This window comes from Lissotriton vulgaris, chromosome 5, assembly GCF_964263255.1.
Source record: "Lissotriton vulgaris chromosome 5, aLisVul1.2, whole genome shotgun sequence".
In the NCBI taxonomy this organism is placed as follows: Eukaryota; Metazoa; Chordata; class Amphibia; order Caudata; family Salamandridae; genus Lissotriton; species Lissotriton vulgaris.
This window is the reverse complement of record NC_141693.1, coordinates 552,028,057-552,048,931: the sequence shown is the minus strand read 5'-3', so window position 1 is coordinate 552,048,931 and position 20,875 is coordinate 552,028,057. Positions and strand designations below refer to the sequence as shown.

Genomic DNA, 20,875 nt, shown 5'->3' with positions numbered 1-20,875 from the left:
TCATGCATTTCGGCCGATTTTTATCACTTAGGAGATAAACCTTGATAATAGCAAGGCACCTTAGCGATAAAAATAGGCGATGCACGGCGTTAAAATAATAGCCGCTAACCAAGCATAGCGATAATTATCGCTTATGCTTGGTAATATGCCCCGTAGTTCTTCCACTACCTATTACTACTGCTACAAATGAGAGATTCTTCTCCTTTATGAAAAGGGTAAAATAGTATTTGTGCAATAAATGTGGAGACAAGAGACTCAGTGATTTATTGATATTGGATTGTGAACCTAATGAGGTTAAGCAGCTTAATTTGAATGAAGCCATCAACAGATTTGCTGACATGCACCACTGAAGGTATCCTCTGAAAAAATGAGCTGGTCCTTTCCATCATTCAGAACTGCAGCCTCAGAGAAGCAGAGGCACGTCCTCAGGCTTTGCCTGGCAAACAACAGTTTCTCCTCAATCAGTTTCTATTCCCCTTGAGGCCTGTGCCACCTGAAGACTGAAGAAATATGCCAGTATAACAGAAGCCAATAGCCCATGCAGGAACACGAAGACAGCAGCTACCGCACAGCCATGCAGTATCGGCCTGCTCTTGATAGCCAGGCAAACAACAGTTTCTCCTCAATCAGTCTCTGTTGCCCTTGAGGCCTATGCCACCTAAATATATCTACCAGTGATTGCAGAAGTCAGCAACCTATGCAGGGGCAAGAAGAGAGCAGACACCATGCTTCTAACCACTATTGGTAAAGCATCAACTTGCTGTCCATTTAGTTTCTTTCTGTCACAGTGGATATGCAGTCTCATCACATAAGCTTGTCGTGTGTAGAAATATGCAACCAATATTACAAAGCACTGTTAGACACCTTGATATCCTTTAGCAAAGCACTTGCTGTCCACCTATCTGTTCGCTCATCAATTATCAGTACAACAACTGTTCTTTGTACCAGCCAGTATCCTATTCAGAGATCTGTATTCTGAATGTCTGGCACTATCAGCCTAATCTGGATTTCATATTAGCTGAGCATTAACTTGCCCTCAAGTCAGTCTCTACACAGGAGGATGCCCCAATCATCACTAGAACTAGCTGCTCCTCATACCAGCAGATATAATTCTATGTGGGAACATGTGAACTGTTGGCTTCTTTCTATCCGCCCAGTCAGCGCTTCCTTCTCTCCAAGAAAGATGAGCAGCACCATCTCTTCTTATCAGTAATGTAGTATCAACATGACAACTAGTATCTTCATCCATGTGAGTAAAATCTGCCCACATTTTCGTAACACTCTTTAAATTGCTAATGCAGATATAATGATCAACACAGGTGTACTGTATCAGTGATGTTCATGTTCTCTGTAGAAGGAATTAATGATAGTAAGCCTGGAAAGGTTCAATAGCTCCACAGGTTTGGAAGTATGTATACCATGTCACAGAAAGGAAGGTTGCTGGGAAATCTTAACTTGCTCTTAAATAGCACAGTTATCTACATTCCAAGACTTAGATTGAAATGCATGGTACTCTTAGCTCCTAAAACAAATGCTAAAGTGAAAGTGTTTTGAACTTTATAGGCCCATCAACCTTCTAACTTTATAAGTTATTTGATATTGATAACGGCTGATTTCAACTTGACTAGTGTATTCCCCATTGTGTACACTATTTGCTAGGTTCTTAATCAATCTTAATTTATGTTTATAGGGTACTTCTTTTGTAACTGTACAGATTTTCCAGCCTTTTGTGTGTGATGTAAGTATCCAAAAATTAGATACTTCACTTCCTGTGATAACACCAAGTTAAATGTCAAATGTCATGCAATGTCACTTCCTTTCATTTCATGGGGGTCCACAGGGCAGGTGATGTCACTTCTTGTGATGTCAGCTGATCCAGCAAAAGAAATTCAGTCTCTACACCATGATACTCAACATTATTCATAAAACTATCGCCAGGCCCATTCTTAGCAGAGATTTGTATTTTGACCTACTGAATCATATGACCTAATTATTTAAATCTAACAAATACTTTAATTAAGTCACATTTAAAGGCAATGGAATAACTAATGGTAACGCAAAGAAACGATCAAGACCAGCTTGTCATTTCAAAAATTCATTTTATGAATTTTATTTCATAAAGAAATTAACTCTTTATTAGCAATTTTTATTTCAATTTTAATTCATTAGTGGCACAAAAGTTTAGCAAATTCAAAGAACCATCATCAGCATGAGAAAATCTCAAACAGTTATTTATTTAATTCTCCATAGCCTATTTCCCTAACTTAGCTAAAGGAAAAAACCTGTAAGTAAAGCAAAAATTCTTAAGTCTTACGTGAAAGGGAAAACTGGCAGCGTCTGTGGAGCACAGGATCGATCGAACAGAGCTCTTAGCAAGGTGGCAATTCTTATAGTATTTTCCTATCTAAAACTAACTAAAAGAATACAAATATTCGAGCAGAACTGAATTTTATTGGCTGTCAAATGTCTTTCGATGCGGTCATCATCCATCTCTCACATAGCCAGAGTCACTTTTCAAAAGTACTATTGTTCATGAGTATGACACCGGCAGCTTCCGAAGAAAGTAACATTTAACTAAAGCAAAAACTTCCTTCTTCCGCTCATGCTTTTCCGCCTTTCCGCTGCCGAACGACAAGTACGGTCTTGACCAAGGAACAAATTGAACCAAATGTCCTAAGCTTCCACACAGCCTTTGTTTGCAAGCCTCTCTCCAAGAATTAATGTAGAAAGATATATTTTTTTCATTCCTGCATGGCTGTGCAAGGCTCACTCTGGTCAGGCTTTCAATCGTTCAATTTAGAAGTAGGCCTCAATCCTTTTTGCATGCAATGTAATGAGGGTGTCTAGTATGCAAAGAAACACAAGACAATCATTAATTCAAGAAATGATAATTATTCTGTTACCCACCCTCTCTACTAATATTAACCCATTAACTATGTTACCTAGTTTTGCATACAAACGAATAAACAAACACATACACATGAGACAACAATACATAAACAAAAGCACATTTAAAAGAATGCACATACTATTATTTTCAAAACAGCTGCAGTTAATAAATAACAAACAAAAGACAAAGTAAATATATTAATCAAAGCTAGACAACAAACATAACAAGAGCACAAATAGCTATACCCGCGTGTTCATGTAGGTGTATATTACTCTAGGTTGAATCAGTAAACATGTAAATCGTGCAACACACATTAGTAAAAGAATAAAAATCACGAGAGCTTCATCTGTCACAAACTTTTCAGAAATAAATCTGAAAGTCCGCTCCATCAACTCCCTCCTCTGGTGATTTTAAAATCACCAAACAAAACCCAAAAATTTATACTAAATTTAAAATTTTAAAATGTCATATAATGAGTTCTCTCAGAATTAGTAAATCTAAACTCCTGTCTCATCAGTCTGTCTTTGTCTGGGTCTATCATTTTGAGTCCTACGGAACTCATCCATTTCAATCTCCTTCTCCTGAGCTTTCTTGAGCTTATAAATCCTTTTCTTTTCCCTCACATGCTTCTTTCTTTTGTGTATCATGCAACTGATTTTTAGCAGAAGTGTCACTATAACAATGACTATAACAGGATAGAGTACTTTGCCAATGATTGAACTGCCAATGTCAGCAAACCATTCCTTGATTGCCCCAAATCTCTTTACCAATCGTTCAGAAAAACTGTCATCTTCCATAGGTTCAATTTCTGTGTGCAATTCTGTAATATTCTTAATTAATGATTCAATATTCTGGCTTTTATCTGGGATATATGTACAGCAATGCTGAACATGCAAAATCCCACAGACTCCTCCCTCTTTTGCTAAAAGGATATCAAGGGCAAGCCGGTTTTGCATAACCATACTTCTGGTAGCAATAAGCTCTGTATTGACCAACTGGAAACCACTTGCAGTATCAGTGGACAACCTGTCAACAATTGTGGAAACTTTTCTGATCTTTATTGCATTTAGGGTGATTCCCACCATAGGAATTATTGCACCAAATATATCTCCCATGATTTCTGAAAAACTTTCCCTTTTCAATCTATTCAGGTGTTTGCCAATTTCAAATGATCCGTCATTGTTTCTGTCAACATGGAAAATTTTAGGAAAAACAAGACCAAGGTAACATGTGCCATACCAATGGTCGGGAAGACTGAAATATGCCTTATTTCCACAGACAAAATAAATCTCTGGAAAAATTGGGTCTTTGCCACCTTTAAATCCCCAACCCCCAATAATTCGATAGGTGTCTTCACATTGACTTGCACCAACAAAATAATTATCATATAACGTATTATCTCTTCTGATACAAAGCTTTCCACTAATTGGTTCATCAATATGGATGGCAGCAAATCTGTTTTCTCCATTAGGTTTTTCGTCCTCTATCTGCCAAAAGTTTGATTTAGTTTTTTCAGCATTTCATTCCTCTTATATATTGCTCTCCTCTCCTCAACCTGATCAAGGAAAGATTTTTCTTCATCCCTCATTTTGCAAGTTACATTATTCTTACACGCATATTCATATGTTAATTCATTAGTAACCAGGAACAATTCTCTCATTTGTTTAGCAGGCTTAACTTTGTTCAGGCTATTCACAACCTTCAAATTTGCAAATGTCTCATCATAGTCTGAATAATAATATTCCAGACGTCCAGTTTGATAAAACAAGCTCGATATACCACTGCAAGTAATCCCATAGGTAAGGGGAAGCATATTATACTTAACCCCTTCAGAAACAGATGTAGGAAGCTTAATACAAACATAACAGTCTTTAACATCCATGACTCTAACATATTCTGAAAAATGAGTTAGTAGAAAAATCCCCAACTGATCTGTCCTGATGGACATCTGGTTTATGCTCAATGATTCTATTAGTTTTGCCTACAACATCATGATTAACTTGTTTTGATTGAGCTTTACTTGTCATATTTGCTCTAAAATGCATTTTATCAATACCAAAAGGGAAAATGACTGCTAAAATTAACCAAACTAAAATAATCATAATGACACAAATAGAAGACATTTTGCAACATCTTCTAAGAATAGCACACCTAGAGTTATCATTTTGCTCAATTAAACAATTTTTTTTTAAATATACTAAAATATACTACCCTCCTCTTAAATTTTTTTTTAAATAAGAGAACCTTCTAACAACTTTTCTTCGACCTTGTGTCCATAAAAAAAGTATTCCGCTAACACAATTTCTTCGACCTTGTGTCACCTAACACAATTTCTTCAGCCTTATGCCAGAAATAAAATCAATCTATCCTTAACTGAGATTTAAACTTCAATCATTGTCACTATTTTCTTCCAAATCTTCCTGACTACTGCTTCCAACCTCAACTACTGGTGGTATGATGATATAAGCCCACTCTGGAGATGTATACTTTTGATTAGGCTTCAATGGTCTTTTACTTCTCCTGCTTATTACTTCAATTTTCCTTTCAACTTGATCCTTTTTGTCTGTTTCACCTTTTTGACTTGAAATCTCATTTACTTGCTCTTTCGACTTGTTGATCAATTTGAATTTTAAATTTTCTTAAGGCCAAACATCACCTTTTCTCAGGAGTTTCTTTTTTGGCTCTACTTCATTACTTTCAGCTTTCCAAGCCCTCTTTCTGAATCTTCTTACTTCTGATTCTTCATCACTGTCTTCCGAGTCAGTTTCAGAGATTTCAATACTGTATCTAGGAACTTCTTTACTCTGCAGTTTCACTCTGTTAGGAACAACATCTCTGTAGCTGGTACTTGGTAATTTGTCTTCTTCTTCTTCAGGAATTACTTCTAACTTCCCAGTTTCAGAATTTTCGTTCCTGCTTTCAGAGTTTTCAATCTGCTTTTCAATACTCTCCTGATCTTCAATCTCTTCTGACACAGTTTCTTTTTCAGTTTTCTTTTCTAAAACATCTTCATCATTATCTGAATCAAGAACAACGATGTCTAGATCTTTCTCATTAGATGCTTGTCTTGCTTCTGATTCCCCCAGATGTCGACTTCTGTGTCGATCTTCAGAATCTGGATTTTCAGGATTTTCTTCTTCTTCAGAATCTGAATCTGATGTAGTTTTGTCACTGTCTTCAGGATTATCTGGTGCAGGTAAACGAATGGCATGACTAGGATGCAGCCATCTTTTCAAGCCCTTGCATTTAATAGCATTAGTTGTTACCAGAATTACTTGCCTTGCTTTCTGCCATCTGGGTACCAAACAGTTCCTTCTTCGATGAACTTTTGTTCTCACCCAATCTCCTGGCAAAAGATCATGAGCTTGTTCCTTTTCCTTTGAAATCACATCTGTTCCCACCTGATGGAATACAGAGGTTACCATGTCAGTAGTCTAAAATTGCACTGTCATTTATTGCTAGCAACTTTCCAACTGGGACATGAGCCTGTCTCATTACTCTTCCCATAAGTATATCATGAGGGCTAAGACCTGTTTTCTTATCTGGAGTACTTCTCAATGACATCAAAACAAGTGGAAGAGCGTCCGTCCACTTAATTCCTGTAGCTAGACACATTTTTGAAATTCTGTTTTTAATTGTTCCATTTATCTGCTCTACAACACCTGATGCTTCTGGTCTGTATGCACAGTGCAGTTTCTGTTTTATGCCAAATGCTTCACAAATCAGTTTACTTAGTCTGTTTTCAAAATGTCTTCCACGATCACTTTCAATAGTCACTGGAAAACTATATCTAGGTATGATTTCCCTCAAAAGCAATTTTGCCACAGTGATTGAATCATTGTGACGAGTTGGGAAAGCTTCAACCCATCTTGAAAACAAACAGACAATTACCAACACATATCTGAGCTTATTATGTTGAGGCATGTCAATGAAATCCATCTGCAATCTGGTAAAAGGACCACCCTCCCGACCTATGGTTCCCATGCTCACCACAGTTTTTCTGTTTGGATTGATTTGCTGACAGATCAAACAACGTTGGCAAAGTGACTCTGCAATGACCCTACATTTTGGATTATACCAAGTCTCCCTGAATTGTCTAATCATTGTGTCTCTACCTAAGTGACCTGTCCATGGTACATCCGTGCCATGTCAGCAACCATACAATTAGGCATAACAGGTCTTCCATCTTTGTAAATCCAAATTCCATCTTCCTCTCGCTGTCTGCAATCTTCCTTGAGCCAAGTATTTTTCTCTTCATCTTCAGCCTCATCTTGTAAATCTATTACTCGTGCCATGTTTCTACTACAGATATTAGCGTGAGAGAATTCATTACATGCTCATTGTTCTTTTCCCGATTAAGTGAAAGATTGTTCTTTGCACAGTAACGTGCAGTCTCATCTGCAAATGCATTTCCTTTAGTGATGTAATCTTGTCCCTATTTATGCGCTCCACATTTAACTACTGCTATTTTCTCTGGCAGTTGAATTCCATCAATTAATCTTTTAATCAATTTTGCATTTCTAATTGGAGTCCCTGCAGAAGTCAAATAACCTCTTTGAGACCAGAGTTGTCCGTAATCATGGACCACTCCATATCCATACTGACTATCAGTCACTATGGTAACTTTTTTCCCTTCAGCTTTTTCACAGGCACGTATTAAAGCTACTAATTCTGCTATTTGTGCAGAACGAATTCCTTCAAGAGTTGAACCTTCAATTATTTCAGAAACTGTACAGATTGCATACGCTGCTCTCAGGATACCTTCATCTGTTCTTAAACAGGAGCCATCCACAAAGTAAACAATGTCTGATTCTGGCAAAGGTACATCTTTAATGTCCTTTCTGGGTTTTGTGCAATATTCTAGAACATCCAAACATTGATGTTCTACAACATCATCATCATCAGGAGGAACATCTGGCAAAAGTGTGGCTGGATTGAGATTTAAACATCTCGCAATAGATACATTATCTGATCCCAGAATAACGTTTTCATATTTTGTTAATCTATTGCTAGACAGGTGCTGTGTTTTACTTCTAGTAAGAAGTGTTTCAACAGAATGAGGTACATACACTTTTACAGGAAATCCCATAATGATTCCTTCACTCTGCTCAATACTTACACTTGTTGCAGCCACTGCTTTTAAGCAACCTGGCAAAGCTTTTGCAACAGGATCAAGGACAGCTGAAAAGTAAGCTATAGGTTTTCTCATGTTCCCATGTTTCTGTATGAGAACTGATAATGCACAACCTTCTCTTTCACTGCAATAGAGCTCAAATTATTTGTCATAATCTGGCATGCCCAGTGCAGGTGCTTCACAAAGGCTTTTCTTTAGCTTTTCAAAAGCCTCCAGTTCTGTTTTTATGAAAACAATTGGATCTTTAACATCTGCTTTTGTTAATCTCTGTAAAGGTTTTGCAATAACTGAAACCCCACAAATCCATTGTCGACATTAACCAACCATTCCTAGAAACATTCTGATTTGTCTCTGAGTTGTTGGTGGCTGTATTGCTCGAATCATTTTTATCCTTTCAATCGTCACCTGTCTAATGCGCTATACAATCCTGTGACCTAGGTATTTAACCTCCTGTTTTAAAAACTGAAGTTTTGCAGGCGACACTTTATGTCCTTCATCTGCCAAACGATTCAAAAATGTAATGGTGTCAGTCACACAGTTTTCTCTTGTTTTACCTGCAACAAGGAGATCATCAATATACTGGACTAATGTTGATTCTCCAGGCAATTTTAAATCTTCCAGGGACCTTTTTAACAACTGATTAAAAATAGATGGACACTCTGTATACCCCTGAGGAATACAACACCATGCTAATATTCGATCCTGGAACCAAAAAGCAAAACTTTGTTGGCTATCTGGATGCAATGGAACTGTAAAGAATGCATTGCACAGGTCAATAACCCTGTACCATTCTGCATCATGTGGAATCTGATATAGAATTACTGCTGGATTTGCTACAACAGGACAGCAAGGAACAACTATTTTGTTTATTCTTCTCAGGTCCTGAACTATTCTATACGTTCCATTTGGCTTTTTAATACCCATAATCGGTGAATTACATGGGCTGCTCTCAATTTCTTTTAAAACTCCTTGCTTAATGAATTTTTCAATAACAGGAATTACATCTTCAATTGTTTCAGGTTTCATTTTGTACTGAGGAACATTTGAAAAATCAATTCCCTGCCTCACAGTTATTTTAACTGGGTCAACATGCTTCATCAAACCCATTTCATCACCTGTCAAATCCCAGATTTTTGGATTCACTGTTTCTTTCAGCTCTTCTGGCAAATTATTTTTATCAAAAGCAGGAAACATTGTATTTTCCTCTTCGACCATTAATAAGGTCAATTTGTACAGACCATCTTCTTCTAAAGTCTGTAGCTCAATGCCTTCAGGTGAGCAATATATTTTGCAGTTTATTTTGCACAACAGATCCCTGCCTAATAGATTAACAGGACTACTATCACAGACAATAAATCTGTGTTTATCTTTGTAGTTTCCTATTTCTACATTTACAGGATTTGTCAAGGTAGTTTTAATATGCTGATTAGCCACACCAACAACCTGGATCGTGTCACCCGAGAGGAAGATTTTCAATTTCCACTGATCTAACAGTAGAATGGGTAGCACCAGTGTCCACAAGAAAAGTGATATCTTTATCATTCACTTTGCCATTTACAATTGGACCTGACTGGTCTACTTCAAGAGTGGCTCCAATTACACACTCTTCTTCCCCCCTCAGGCACCGTCATGAGTAATCTTCCACATCACTGCTCTCATTTTCTCTGAACCAAAACTGCTGTGACACATTCGACACATTCTGTGATCTTTTTACCTGTTCATTTCCGCAGAAACCTGTTTCCGGATTGAATTTCTGATAATTCCCACAATTTGGTAAAGGTGGCTGTGGAATTTGACCTTGCAGACTGAATTGATTCTGCTGCTGATTCACTAACTGTCGCTGTAGCTGTTTCTGCTGACTTATTTCATTTAACTGTCGCTGAAGCTGTTGCTGTTGCTGCTGATTTATATAATTCTGCATCTGTGAATTTAATGATGAATTCTTTAAATTTCTGGGCGGATTTTTACACTCTCGCTTCCAGTGTCCAATCTCCCCACAATTAAAACAGGGTAACTTTTGTTTTAATTCTTCAATGTTTATATTAAATTTTGGCTTATTCGTAAAATTTCCCTTAAACTTACCAGGATTCTGATTCTGCTGGAAACCTTTATTTTCTAAGGCTGCTATCTGATGCTCTGCTACCTTCACTTGTGCCCACATTGCCTTTTCCTTGAGTTTCTTCTGCTTTGCATCTATTTCATCACTGCAATATTTTGCTTTCCTCAGGATGTCATCAACTAAAAGAGCTTGCCAGCCTACAATTCCTGTCCTAATCATGTCTCCTATTTCAGGTCTCAGGCCGTAAACAAATCTGTAAATGAAGTGGCTCATGTCACCTTCACTTAATTTTTCATAGCCACTGTATTGTTTGAATGCCAGAAGCAATCTTTCATAATAAGAGTGAACTGATTCTTTTGGTTCCTGATTAGTCCTGTCAATTTTAACCCAGTCCACTTCTTTCGCAGGAATTTTGTCTTTTAACCAAACAATTACTTTGTCATAATAATCCATGACAGTATCTGAGGGAGCACCTGTTACCCTATGCCTTTGTGGTTCCTCTTTTGGCCAGCCCACGGAAATTTTGCATTCTGTCCAGAGATCTGACGGGACAGCAATGTCAAAGAAACCATCAAGATCAATCCACAGAACTTTCGAAACTTTAATAAACCTGTCCACCTGACGATACCATTCCACTGGCTTTTCTCTGAGTCTGGGAAAATCATTTGCAAATAATAATATATCCTGTCTCGTCCATGGAACATGAACATAACCTCCACCAGCTATTTCTCTCATCGGGAATTCACCAAAAACTTCTCCCCCATCCTTCTTTTCTTCTTCTCTTTTCTTTGTCCATTTAACTCTCCATTTACTTAAATCGCCTAATCTTTTCAGGAACACAATTAATTCTTTTATATGAGATATTCTTCCTGTAGTATTAAGATTTTCTATGTCCCTCTCAGAAAAATGTTATGTTATGTTATGTTATTATAGGTCTTCTATAGCGCGCAGCTACTCCAAAGGAGTGTCCCGGCGCTTTGTGCTCCAGACCTAGGAAAAAGGGAACAGATAAAACATAACAGTGAAAGGACAAAACAGCAGAACCAAAGAGTGCATCAATGAATTGTAACAAATACATTTTTTGAAGAAAATGCTTGAGCAGTTAGTAAAGTCCAAAAGGTGCCCATAGGGCAACAGGTAAGATGTACAGCAAATGTATGATATAGTTAACCAATGTGTACTAAAAAGGTAAACTACTGCTGTAAGACAATAAACAACCAAGGAAAATAAATAAACCTTATCTCCCAGATGCAAGTGACTATGATTGAAGAAGGAGAAAAGGGTGGGGATCCTGTGTGCCAACTCCCTCTGCCATTGGTGGGCCCCTTCCTTTCCTCCTCTTTCATTAAAGCTTTTCCTAGCCGCACCACCTTGGCTAATAAAATGGGCTCATGTGAAAGATATGGACCCAGCGCACAAAGCATGTTGAAAACATCCTTTCTTAAATCTTCAAAACTTTCTGCCGGTTTTGGTGCTTTCTTATTGTGCAAAACAGGAACCTTTGATCCCCTGGCACCTTTAGGAACTCCCACTCTTCGGTATAGAGGTTCAATCATGATATGAATAAGCTCACAGAGTGCAATAGCTATAGGTTTATGTGAAGTGGAATAAAATGGAGGCATCTGATCCATAATGCTTTGTGCATGCTGCCAATCTCCAATCCACTCTGTAATGCTTTTGCAATTGTTTTTGACGCGTCAAATCTATTTCCAATTCAGCAGCCACCTCTTCAAACTGATCATATTTATTCTTTGTTTTCCACTGAATACTTTTACATATGAAAAGTAATTCATCATCCTGATATTGTTTCAGACAATCAGTACCAATTGTGCCAATAATTAGTTCTTCTAAATCTGCCTTTAGTTTAGCAATATCAAGCTGTCTTGATTCAGGAATTTGTGTTAACTCTGTTCTACTTACAGAGCCAGAATCTGATTCTTCAACCGATGGTGTAACATTTGACAAACTTTGATTTCAAGTTAAATTTGGCATTGTTTTATCTTTATGAATCTCTGTTAATTCAGAATAAAAATTTTCAGCCACCTTCTGGATTTCAACATTCAAAGGGTTAGCTATTAGCGGTTGGCTTGTTTTATTTTCATCAAAAACTGGCACAACAGGACCAATTGTAACTGGTACTGTTACTGCTTCAATTCCTTTTGTCAATTGTTGAATTAATTCTCCCTTGGCTTTTAAATAATCAGTAATATTTGGAAAATCATGCAGTCTTTTTATCATTTTTCTGAGTATTATTTCTGGAACTAGAATTTTCCACTGGGGACCTTGTTTTGCTTTTCGATCTTTCTCTATCAGGAAGTCTCATGAATCTGAGTGATTCTTCAACTTCCTCCCTTGGTGCAGAAGGAGAAGTACCTGAAAAGCTTCTTGGAGTAGAATTAGAACAACCTGGTTTTTGATAAGGCTTAGGACTATTTAACATATCCTCTAAAACTGCATCAAATTCTTGATCTAATTTACCTTTCCCTTGAGAATTCTTTTGATCTGATTCTAAAACCATTTCTAATACTGGATATAATCCTTCCTGCATATCTCCTTTCCTCCAACGACGTACTTTTTCCTGATGAGTCTCTTTATATAAACTCCTTAGTGTTCCCCAATTCTCTCGCTCAAGCTCCATCATTTCAATTTCCCATTCAACTAAAGCTTCAAATTGAGTGGGTCTGGGTCTTGGTGAAAGAGCCATCATTTTATCTCTTAAATTTCTTAAAACCTTAACATTAAATGACCCATCCTTCGGCCAGGCTAAAACTCCACCATCCCTTGTATATTGCATCCAATTTTCAAACCAGAGAACAGTATGATAACCATATTCTCCTTCCATATATGCTGCAGGTGTTTTATACTTATGAAGCAATTTTCCACCACGCGTTTTAATTTTCTTGTCGGGAGTAAATACATTTTTAATTTTCTGAACAAATGAAGGCTTTTTCTCTTCTTTATACCAATAACTCATGATTTAAAAAGAGTTTGTAAGCTTTGAAAAAGATCGTAAATAATTTCCTGTTGCTTCGCTACCCCAACCAATCCGTGTGCGAAACACACCAACAAGCCAATGAGGTTAAGCCACGTCACCACCTTGCTCAACCAATAAGAAACAAGTTTTCAGAAACAACCAATCAACAGCTCAACTTGATCACGTGAACCAATCAGTGCGCTCGCTGTGACGTATGTTAGCCAATCACAGGGCGGACCCTGTGACGTATACTGCCGCTGCAGAGAAGCTGCTCTTGTCAGTGTCACTCCGTAGATTCACCCCTCCCGTACAAAATATTTTCGCAGCACCTTTTTAAACATTTCCTTTCGGAAAGATTCAGTTAATAACTACATAAAACAAACCATTTGTCCGATTCGCTAACAAAGTGATAGTTTTACCAAGCATTCAGAAATTTCACTTGCATGAAATAGACGACGCTATTTTCATTTAAAACAGGTTTTCAGCATTCATACAGAAAACTAACCATTTATACATGAATCCTTCAGTCGGACTTTAACCAACCAATAGAATCCCTACTTACGTTAGTAAGAAAAGGCTATCTTACCCTTCACACAAGTTCGGAATAATCCTATTACTCTTTTCACAACGAGTTTTAAAACAGGCTCCAAGTCCCTATACTTCAGTGTTACGATTTCATAGTTATTCCTCACTATACATGCGATCTCAATTTATCATACCTAAATCCCTAAACTTGTGTTGTACGTCCACAACACTTAGTGATAATTCTGTACCACTATTCTGAAACGGAACAAATGAACTGTGTAACTTCTCCTGTCACACTACTTCGCCGGCCGGCACATAGGTTTTTCACACTGCTGGAAAAACCTGATAACAAACATATAACATCTGGACAAAACTTAACATGTGTTAAACATGTATCCTATGTAATTACCATGTAACATGTGTGTTACCATAGTAACCGAACTCTGCTACCAGAGAATTGATCCAGCGGGTCTAAAGATATTCAGTGTCATATATGATTTCTACACCAGGATACTCACCATTATTTATAAATCTATCACTAGGCCCATATTTAGCAAATAACTGTTTTTTGACCTGCTGAATCATATGACCTAATTATTTTAATCTAACACATTAATTGATTAAGTCACTTATGAAGGCAATGGATTAACTAATGGTAACACCAAGAAATGATCAAGTCCAGCTTGTCATTTGAAATCTATTTTATTAATTTTTATTTCAGAAAGAAAACTTCAAACTTTATTAGCAATTTTATTTTCATACATTAATTATTAAAGGCACAAAAGGTCATGTATTCTCAATAAACCAACATCAGCATGAATAAAGCTCAAACAGTTATTTATATTTCCATAGCCTATTACCAATCCAAAAATTCTTTATTTCGGCCATTTAGGCCATAAAAGATGCATAAAAACATACAAACATACAACCATTTGATGACATTTAAAATTTGGGCATATGAAATGCATAAAAACATACAAGCAACAACATTTCATAACATTGGGTGTGAGGGTAAGACATAGTGTATTGGGAGACAATGACCGCGAAAGCTAAAGGTTACAATGGCACAGGGGGGTAGGCATACAGTCCTATGGTGGTCTTGCTTTGAGCAACTTGGACCTAATGCGCCACATGGCCAGAAGATATTTTGCAACTGCGAATACAATGTGAGGGGAGGAATCAGTTTTCAGTATTCTGAACGATGTTACACGGTTCTTTATGCCCATGTTCCTACATAGGGGCACAAGCCAATGTTTCCTAGGTGACTTGTACGAAGGGCAGAAAAACAGAACATGGATTTCCTCCTCATCGCAGGAATTACAGCCAGGGCATATTTTGTCCCCTCCATTGGTCCATTTGCTAGTAAAGGATTTAATAGGTAGGGTGCCAAACCGCCACTGTATAAATAGCTTCCTTGCCAAAGTCGGGTAAATGAAGTCCATAAAGGTTTCAAACTTATAAGAATTTTTGGATTCAATAAAACGTTGGGTTAAAATGCCAGTGCGGGGTGCAAGCACATGGGAGGCAAGACTTTGTTCCTTGTAAGCTTTCACAAGTCTTTTCCGGGGGACCCTATTACAGCCTAATTCCGGGGCCTCCCACAACTCGTTGAAGCCCAGCCGGAACAGTTCTTGCTTGACAAAGAATATCCAAGGGATCTTGTCACTATGGTTTAAATTCATGACATGCACAAGATCTAGCCTGTAGTCTTTTAGCTCATTTGTTGACCAAAGTCTGTGCCAGAATCTTAATGGTTTAGATTCAAGGTCCTCCCTAATAGACGGTAGACCCAAATCTAGGCGTAAGGGAAACAGAGGAGTTGCAGTTGGGAGGGCCAGAAGACGCCTCAGAAAGTTATTTTCCACACACATCAACTCATTTGCAGCTTGATGTCCCCATAGTTCGCTGCTATATAGTGCAGCTGACTTCGCTTGTGTTTTATACATTTCAACTGCAGGAGCTATGGGTTTATAAGTTGAGGTGTTCGTAACCCTTAAAATAGCCCCGGACAGTTGAGAAAGCCTTATTCGCGAACTTGAGATCTGTGGTCCCCAGGATAGGTTCTCATGCAGGGTTACGCCCAGGTACTGGAATGTTTTTACCCTCTCCAGTACTGTGAAATTCAGGGATGGGTTGGGTCTAGTTGTGGGGGAGGGGTTGAAAATCATGAATTTGGTCTTCCCTGTGTTTATCTCAAGACCATACTGCCTACAGAAAAGACCAAATCCATCTAGGATTCGCTGAATTCCCATAGGGGATTTGGAGAGCAGGAGGGTGTCGTCAGCAAACATGATTGCCGGCACCCTCCTGCCCGCCAAAACCGGGGCGTCGTTGTCCCTAACGTCAACTAAATGTGTGATGACACTATTAACGTAAAGACAAAAGAGTGTGGGCGCCAGGACGCATCCCTGCCTAACCCCCCTGGAAACGGAAAACCTTTTTGACAGAACTCCACCCCTCCCACATCGTACCTGGGCAAAATTACCCTCATGGAGTCTTATTATGGCCTGTAGTAGGTGGGTGGGAACTTCCATCTCCTTAAAGACCACCCAGAGTTTTTTCCGTGGTACCAAGTCAAATGCTGACTTCAGGTCTACGAACACCATGTACAATCTCCCTCCCTCAATCCTCACCGATTTCCAAAAAAGGAGGACGAGGCGGAAGATTTGGTCCATGGTGGACGTGTTCTTCCTGAAGCCAGCCTGGAGGGGGCTTAGGATTTCATTTTCCTCCATCCAGTCCAGGAGTTGGTCCAATAGAAGTCGAGAATAAAGCTTTTGGGGGACATCTATGAGGCTGATCGGCCTGTAGTTGGATGGGAGCAGAGGACAGCCCTTCTTGAAGTAGGGACTATCTCTGCCCCCAACCAAGTGCAGGGGATCGCCATTCCACGTGCAATTGAATTGAAAAGGATGTGAAAGTATGGCACCCAGATCTCTGGTTGGGACCCAAAAAGGTCACCTGGTAATTTATCAAGGCCCGGGGCCTTTCCCAGCGCTAGGCCGTCTATTGCACTGGCCACTTCCCCCAGACTGAACTCCAAGATGTCTCCAGGGAGGGACTCCAAGATGTCTCCATAGCCTATTACCCTAACTTAGCTGAGGAAGAGACCTGTAAGTAAGCAAAAATAAAGGATCTTACGTGAAAGGGAAAACTGGCAGCGTCTCTGGAGCACAGGATCGATCGAACGGTGCTCTTAGCAAGGGGCAATTTTTATAGTATTTTCCTATCTAAAACTAACTAAAAGAATACAAATATACGAGCAGAACAGAATCTCATTGGTTACTGGGTGTCATACGATGCGGTCATCATCCGTTGCTCACATAGCCAAAGTCACTTTTCAAGAGTACTATTGTTCAAGAGTATGACACCGGCAGCTTCTGAAGAAAGCAACATTTAACAAGAGTATGAGCTTCCTTCGTCCGCTCATAATTCTCTGCCTTTCCGCTGCCGAACGACAAGAACGGCCTTGACCAAGGAACAAATTGAACCAAATGTCTTAACTTCCACACCGCCTTTGTTTGCAAACCACTCTCCAAGAATAAATGTAGAAATATATTTTTTCAATTTTTCTGCGTAGCTGTGCAAGGCTCGCTCTGGTCAGGCTTCAAATGTCCTTTTTAGAAGTAGGCCTCAAAACTTTTCACAAGGAATGCAATGCAATGAAGGTGTCTAGTATGCAAAGAAACACAAGACAATAATTAATTCAAGAAACGATAATTATTCTGTTACCCACCCTTTTCCCACTAAATTTAACCCATTAGCTAGGTTACCTTATTTTGCATTACAAACAAATAAACATATATATACACGTGGGACGACAGTACAGAAACAAAAGCACATTTTAAGAATGCACATGCTATTATTTCAAAAACGGCTGCAGTTAATAAATGACAAACAAAAGACAAAGTGAATGTATTAATAAGAGCAAAACGACAAACATAACATGAGCACAAATGGTTATACCCACATGTTCATGATGGTGCGTTTTAATCTAGGTTGAATAAGTGAACATATATATCATGCAACACACATTATTAAAAAAATAAAAATCACGAGAGTTTCATTTGCCACAAACTTTTAAGAAATAAATCTGAAAGTCCGCTCCATCACCACATACACATCACATTCACACTGGATGAACAGTGGGGAATGGGAAACCAGGGAACGGATCATTATAAGAAATCAAGGTATAACACTCAACTTGGGTGTTTTTTTATTTCACTGTAGCCTTCCCTGTACAAGTCACCCCTCTGATGGCAAAACCGAGACTTTTTTCAACTGTACATCAAACACAGTAAATAAAACGAGTGTTTACATAAGCACAGTGCTTAATTTGTAAAATTTGAAGTGCAGGTGCTCAAATTTTTTGGGTAAGCCACACCCACTTCACTCGGCTCCACCCACTTCCACCTGTGACTCTACCCACTTACTCTAGTTGCTCCAACCACATCCCCAACTGGCACTGCTGACTACTTGGGCAGTAATTTTCTTCTCTGGATTAGGGTCTGGGAGGCCCAGGCTATTCACTGTACTTTTACTCTCCATCTTGTCTTCACCCTTTTTTCTTCAGATTAATATAACACTACATGAGCACCAGTTACGTTACACTGGGCCGCATTCATTTGTTTGTTAGGCAAGCGTGGACACGATGGTCGAAGCTGGACCTGGTTCCTCCGTTTCAAAGTGGGCAGCTCTAACCAATATGCCACATCCTCTGCCCTTGACATGAAATCAGCAATGCTCCTTTCTGTCCCCAGCACTACCACAGTGGTCCAAAAAAAAGTGCCACATCAGCTGCTGCATCTAGTTGTGTGTGTTCATTGGAGGACAATGCAAAATAAAGAAAAATGTTAATCAGTGTAGCAAAACTGGTTAATGTATTAATATCTGAAACTATGTAGGTCAACGCTGTGCAGCAAGTGTATTTCTATAAAATCAGTCTGAGGGAGGGTCTAGCTACTTTTAAGAGTAAAAATAACTAAATAAAAAATAAGATATACGCTGGCCGGATTATGTAGTCATCCTTCCCAAGATAATCAGTCACAGAAATGCGCTGGAATGTCTCAGTGGAATGAGAAATGCATTTTGCTGTTGTCTGCTTCAAAAATGGCTAAACATCTTGATCTCACAGATAATTTGAGAAAATGTAGAATCGGTTTGACAAACCCATCGCTCCTGCTTTATAGTGCAGGCATGCTCTGCTCTCTGTCACCTCGCCGTGTGCCCTCCCTGTCCTGAAACCTCAGCACACTCTGTAGTACAAAAAATAATGCGCCTAAAATCAACAGGTTTAAAAGTCAACACTCCCTGACACAAGCTTTTCTAGGAAAATATAAATCGCCCTTGTCCCTGAGCTCTTACTGGCTGCCTCCCAGCAGGCATTCAAACAGAGCTTACATAGCTGATGTTCAGTTCAGTTGACACCTTCCCATCAGAGCGCAAACTGCACTATTTGAACCTTACTACTACTCTCTACTACTTCTGAATGTCATAGGCCCTATATCCAAGCTGAAACTACTCTGGTAGGCTTTCACTTCCAATCTCGCTTTTTTCCTTACACTTGTCCCCTCCACCCTCACAGTTACTGCCCAGGATTACCTTTACAACAATGTGCTGGAAATAAAAATGTTATTCCTTACTTGCTGTTACCCCTCAATGGCCTCCAGCGAGAAAGTAGGGAACCTGTACCTTGGGAATGTTCCGCTTGGGGTCCCACCAGTGCCGGGAAGAGCAGCGGCCAGCAATGTGGAGTGCTGGGTGACGGGGCCATGCTGCTCTCAGTGACGGAGACAGTAACATACAGAGCCCAAGAGCCCCTCAGCCACCCAGAGAAGCAGCCAACTGCTGAGCCTCAAACCCACTATCCTCGGGTCACAAGAGCCCTCAGCCCTGTGCGATGGAAGGAGCGCCGCAGCCGAGCCTTGCACACCTCACCCCTCTTCTTACAGTGATTGCTCCCGGGGCTTGTAAGGTCAGTGCGGTGGCACCGTGGCAGACAGGGTTCAGGACTGGAGGAGGATGCCGGGAGCCACGGTAATATTTCTTTTCAAATGCTCCCTCTCTAGAAATGAAAATGCCTGCCTTTTTCCGATATCAGAATGCAGCGTCAGGATCACTGTAGGGGCAGGAAGCAGAAGCGGAGAGGCGGGGGCGGGCGGAAGTTAGAGGGTGGGTGTCTTTTAGAGAAGGCTGACCTCGGCTGCGCAGCTTTTCAAGCATGAGGGACAGGGACGTGATAACAGCCGGGGAAAACAATTTATTTTCGATCATTAGCCTTAGGCAGGAGTATTGGCAGGCACTGCTCAGCTGTTTTCTCCCAGAGTAGCGGAGTGTGCCTGTTGCGCCCACGCAGCATTGAATGGGAAGACCCGCGTGACCTTAAGAAAGGCAATATGGAGTGTAGACCCGGCCCTAAGAAATAAGTGCCGGTGCTAAGCACCGGCACAAATTAAGCACTGCATAAGCATCATACTTAGTTTATTGGAACACTGAATTCCATCCACAGTTTATTTTCCAGCAGCATGGCACACGGAACGTCATCCGTGATTGACTTAAAAAGTCCGCACTCTCGCTTTATATGTAAACCTAGGCAACCGCACACTTCAAAAGTCTCAGCTACTATTTATTCTCTCTGCTTACGAAATGTATACTAACAAAAACTAAATCATAACCTCGCAATCTTGGCAGTATCTGCACAAGTGAGAGCTGCCTCCTGCTCCTAAGATAAAAGCCTTCTCGAAGAGTAGGGGGTGTGGCAGCGCACACCGGGGACGTCATTTCGAGAATGACCTTGGCGAGGCTGTGTTTGGAGGGGCGGTCTATCGTGGGCGGGGCTTCGATCTCTAAGCTTTGCACATTGAACAGCAGCAAAGTCCGTTGTCTTTGTCGTTGCTTTTTTGCTCTTACAATGGCGCTGGTGTACAGATCCTTCTCCAGTGCCCTGCCGGGGACGTGGCGGAGGTTTGGAGCACGGGGTGAGGGAGTATATCGTGGCGCTACTTTGTAGGGATGAGGGCATATTTGTGGCCCGTGTTCGTGGTTGAGATGAGGGAAGTTAGGGTTTAAATACCGAAGGCATAGGTGGGTGTATCACACGTGAGCACGTTTGAATCGGGTGGTAATTAAGTTAGCGATCGAGGGCACACGAGGAGAGAATGACAATCGGAGGTGTGTGTCATATGCAGCCAATTCTTGCTTTTAAACACACAGCACAACACATTACGTAATGGAACTTGTATTTGTATTAAGCTTTGTAATGTATTGCCTCAGGCATCTAACGGCGTTAAAGGG

General features: G+C 39.7%; 1 protein-coding gene across 1 annotated transcript in view; it reads left to right on the top strand.

The window, feature by feature from the left end:
- The first annotated feature begins 20,444 nt into the window (after positions 1 to 20,444).
- ECHS1 (enoyl-CoA hydratase, short chain 1) overlaps positions 20,445 to 20,875 on the top strand; it is a 202,150-nt gene continuing 201,719 nt past the window's right edge. Inside the window, exon 1 of the mRNA XM_086922013.1 lies at positions 20,445 to 20,559. Coding sequence (XP_086778139.1) covers positions 20,493 to 20,559 — 67 coding nt within the window. The 5' untranslated portion in view covers positions 20,445 to 20,492. The remainder of the gene's footprint in view (positions 20,560 to 20,875) is intronic.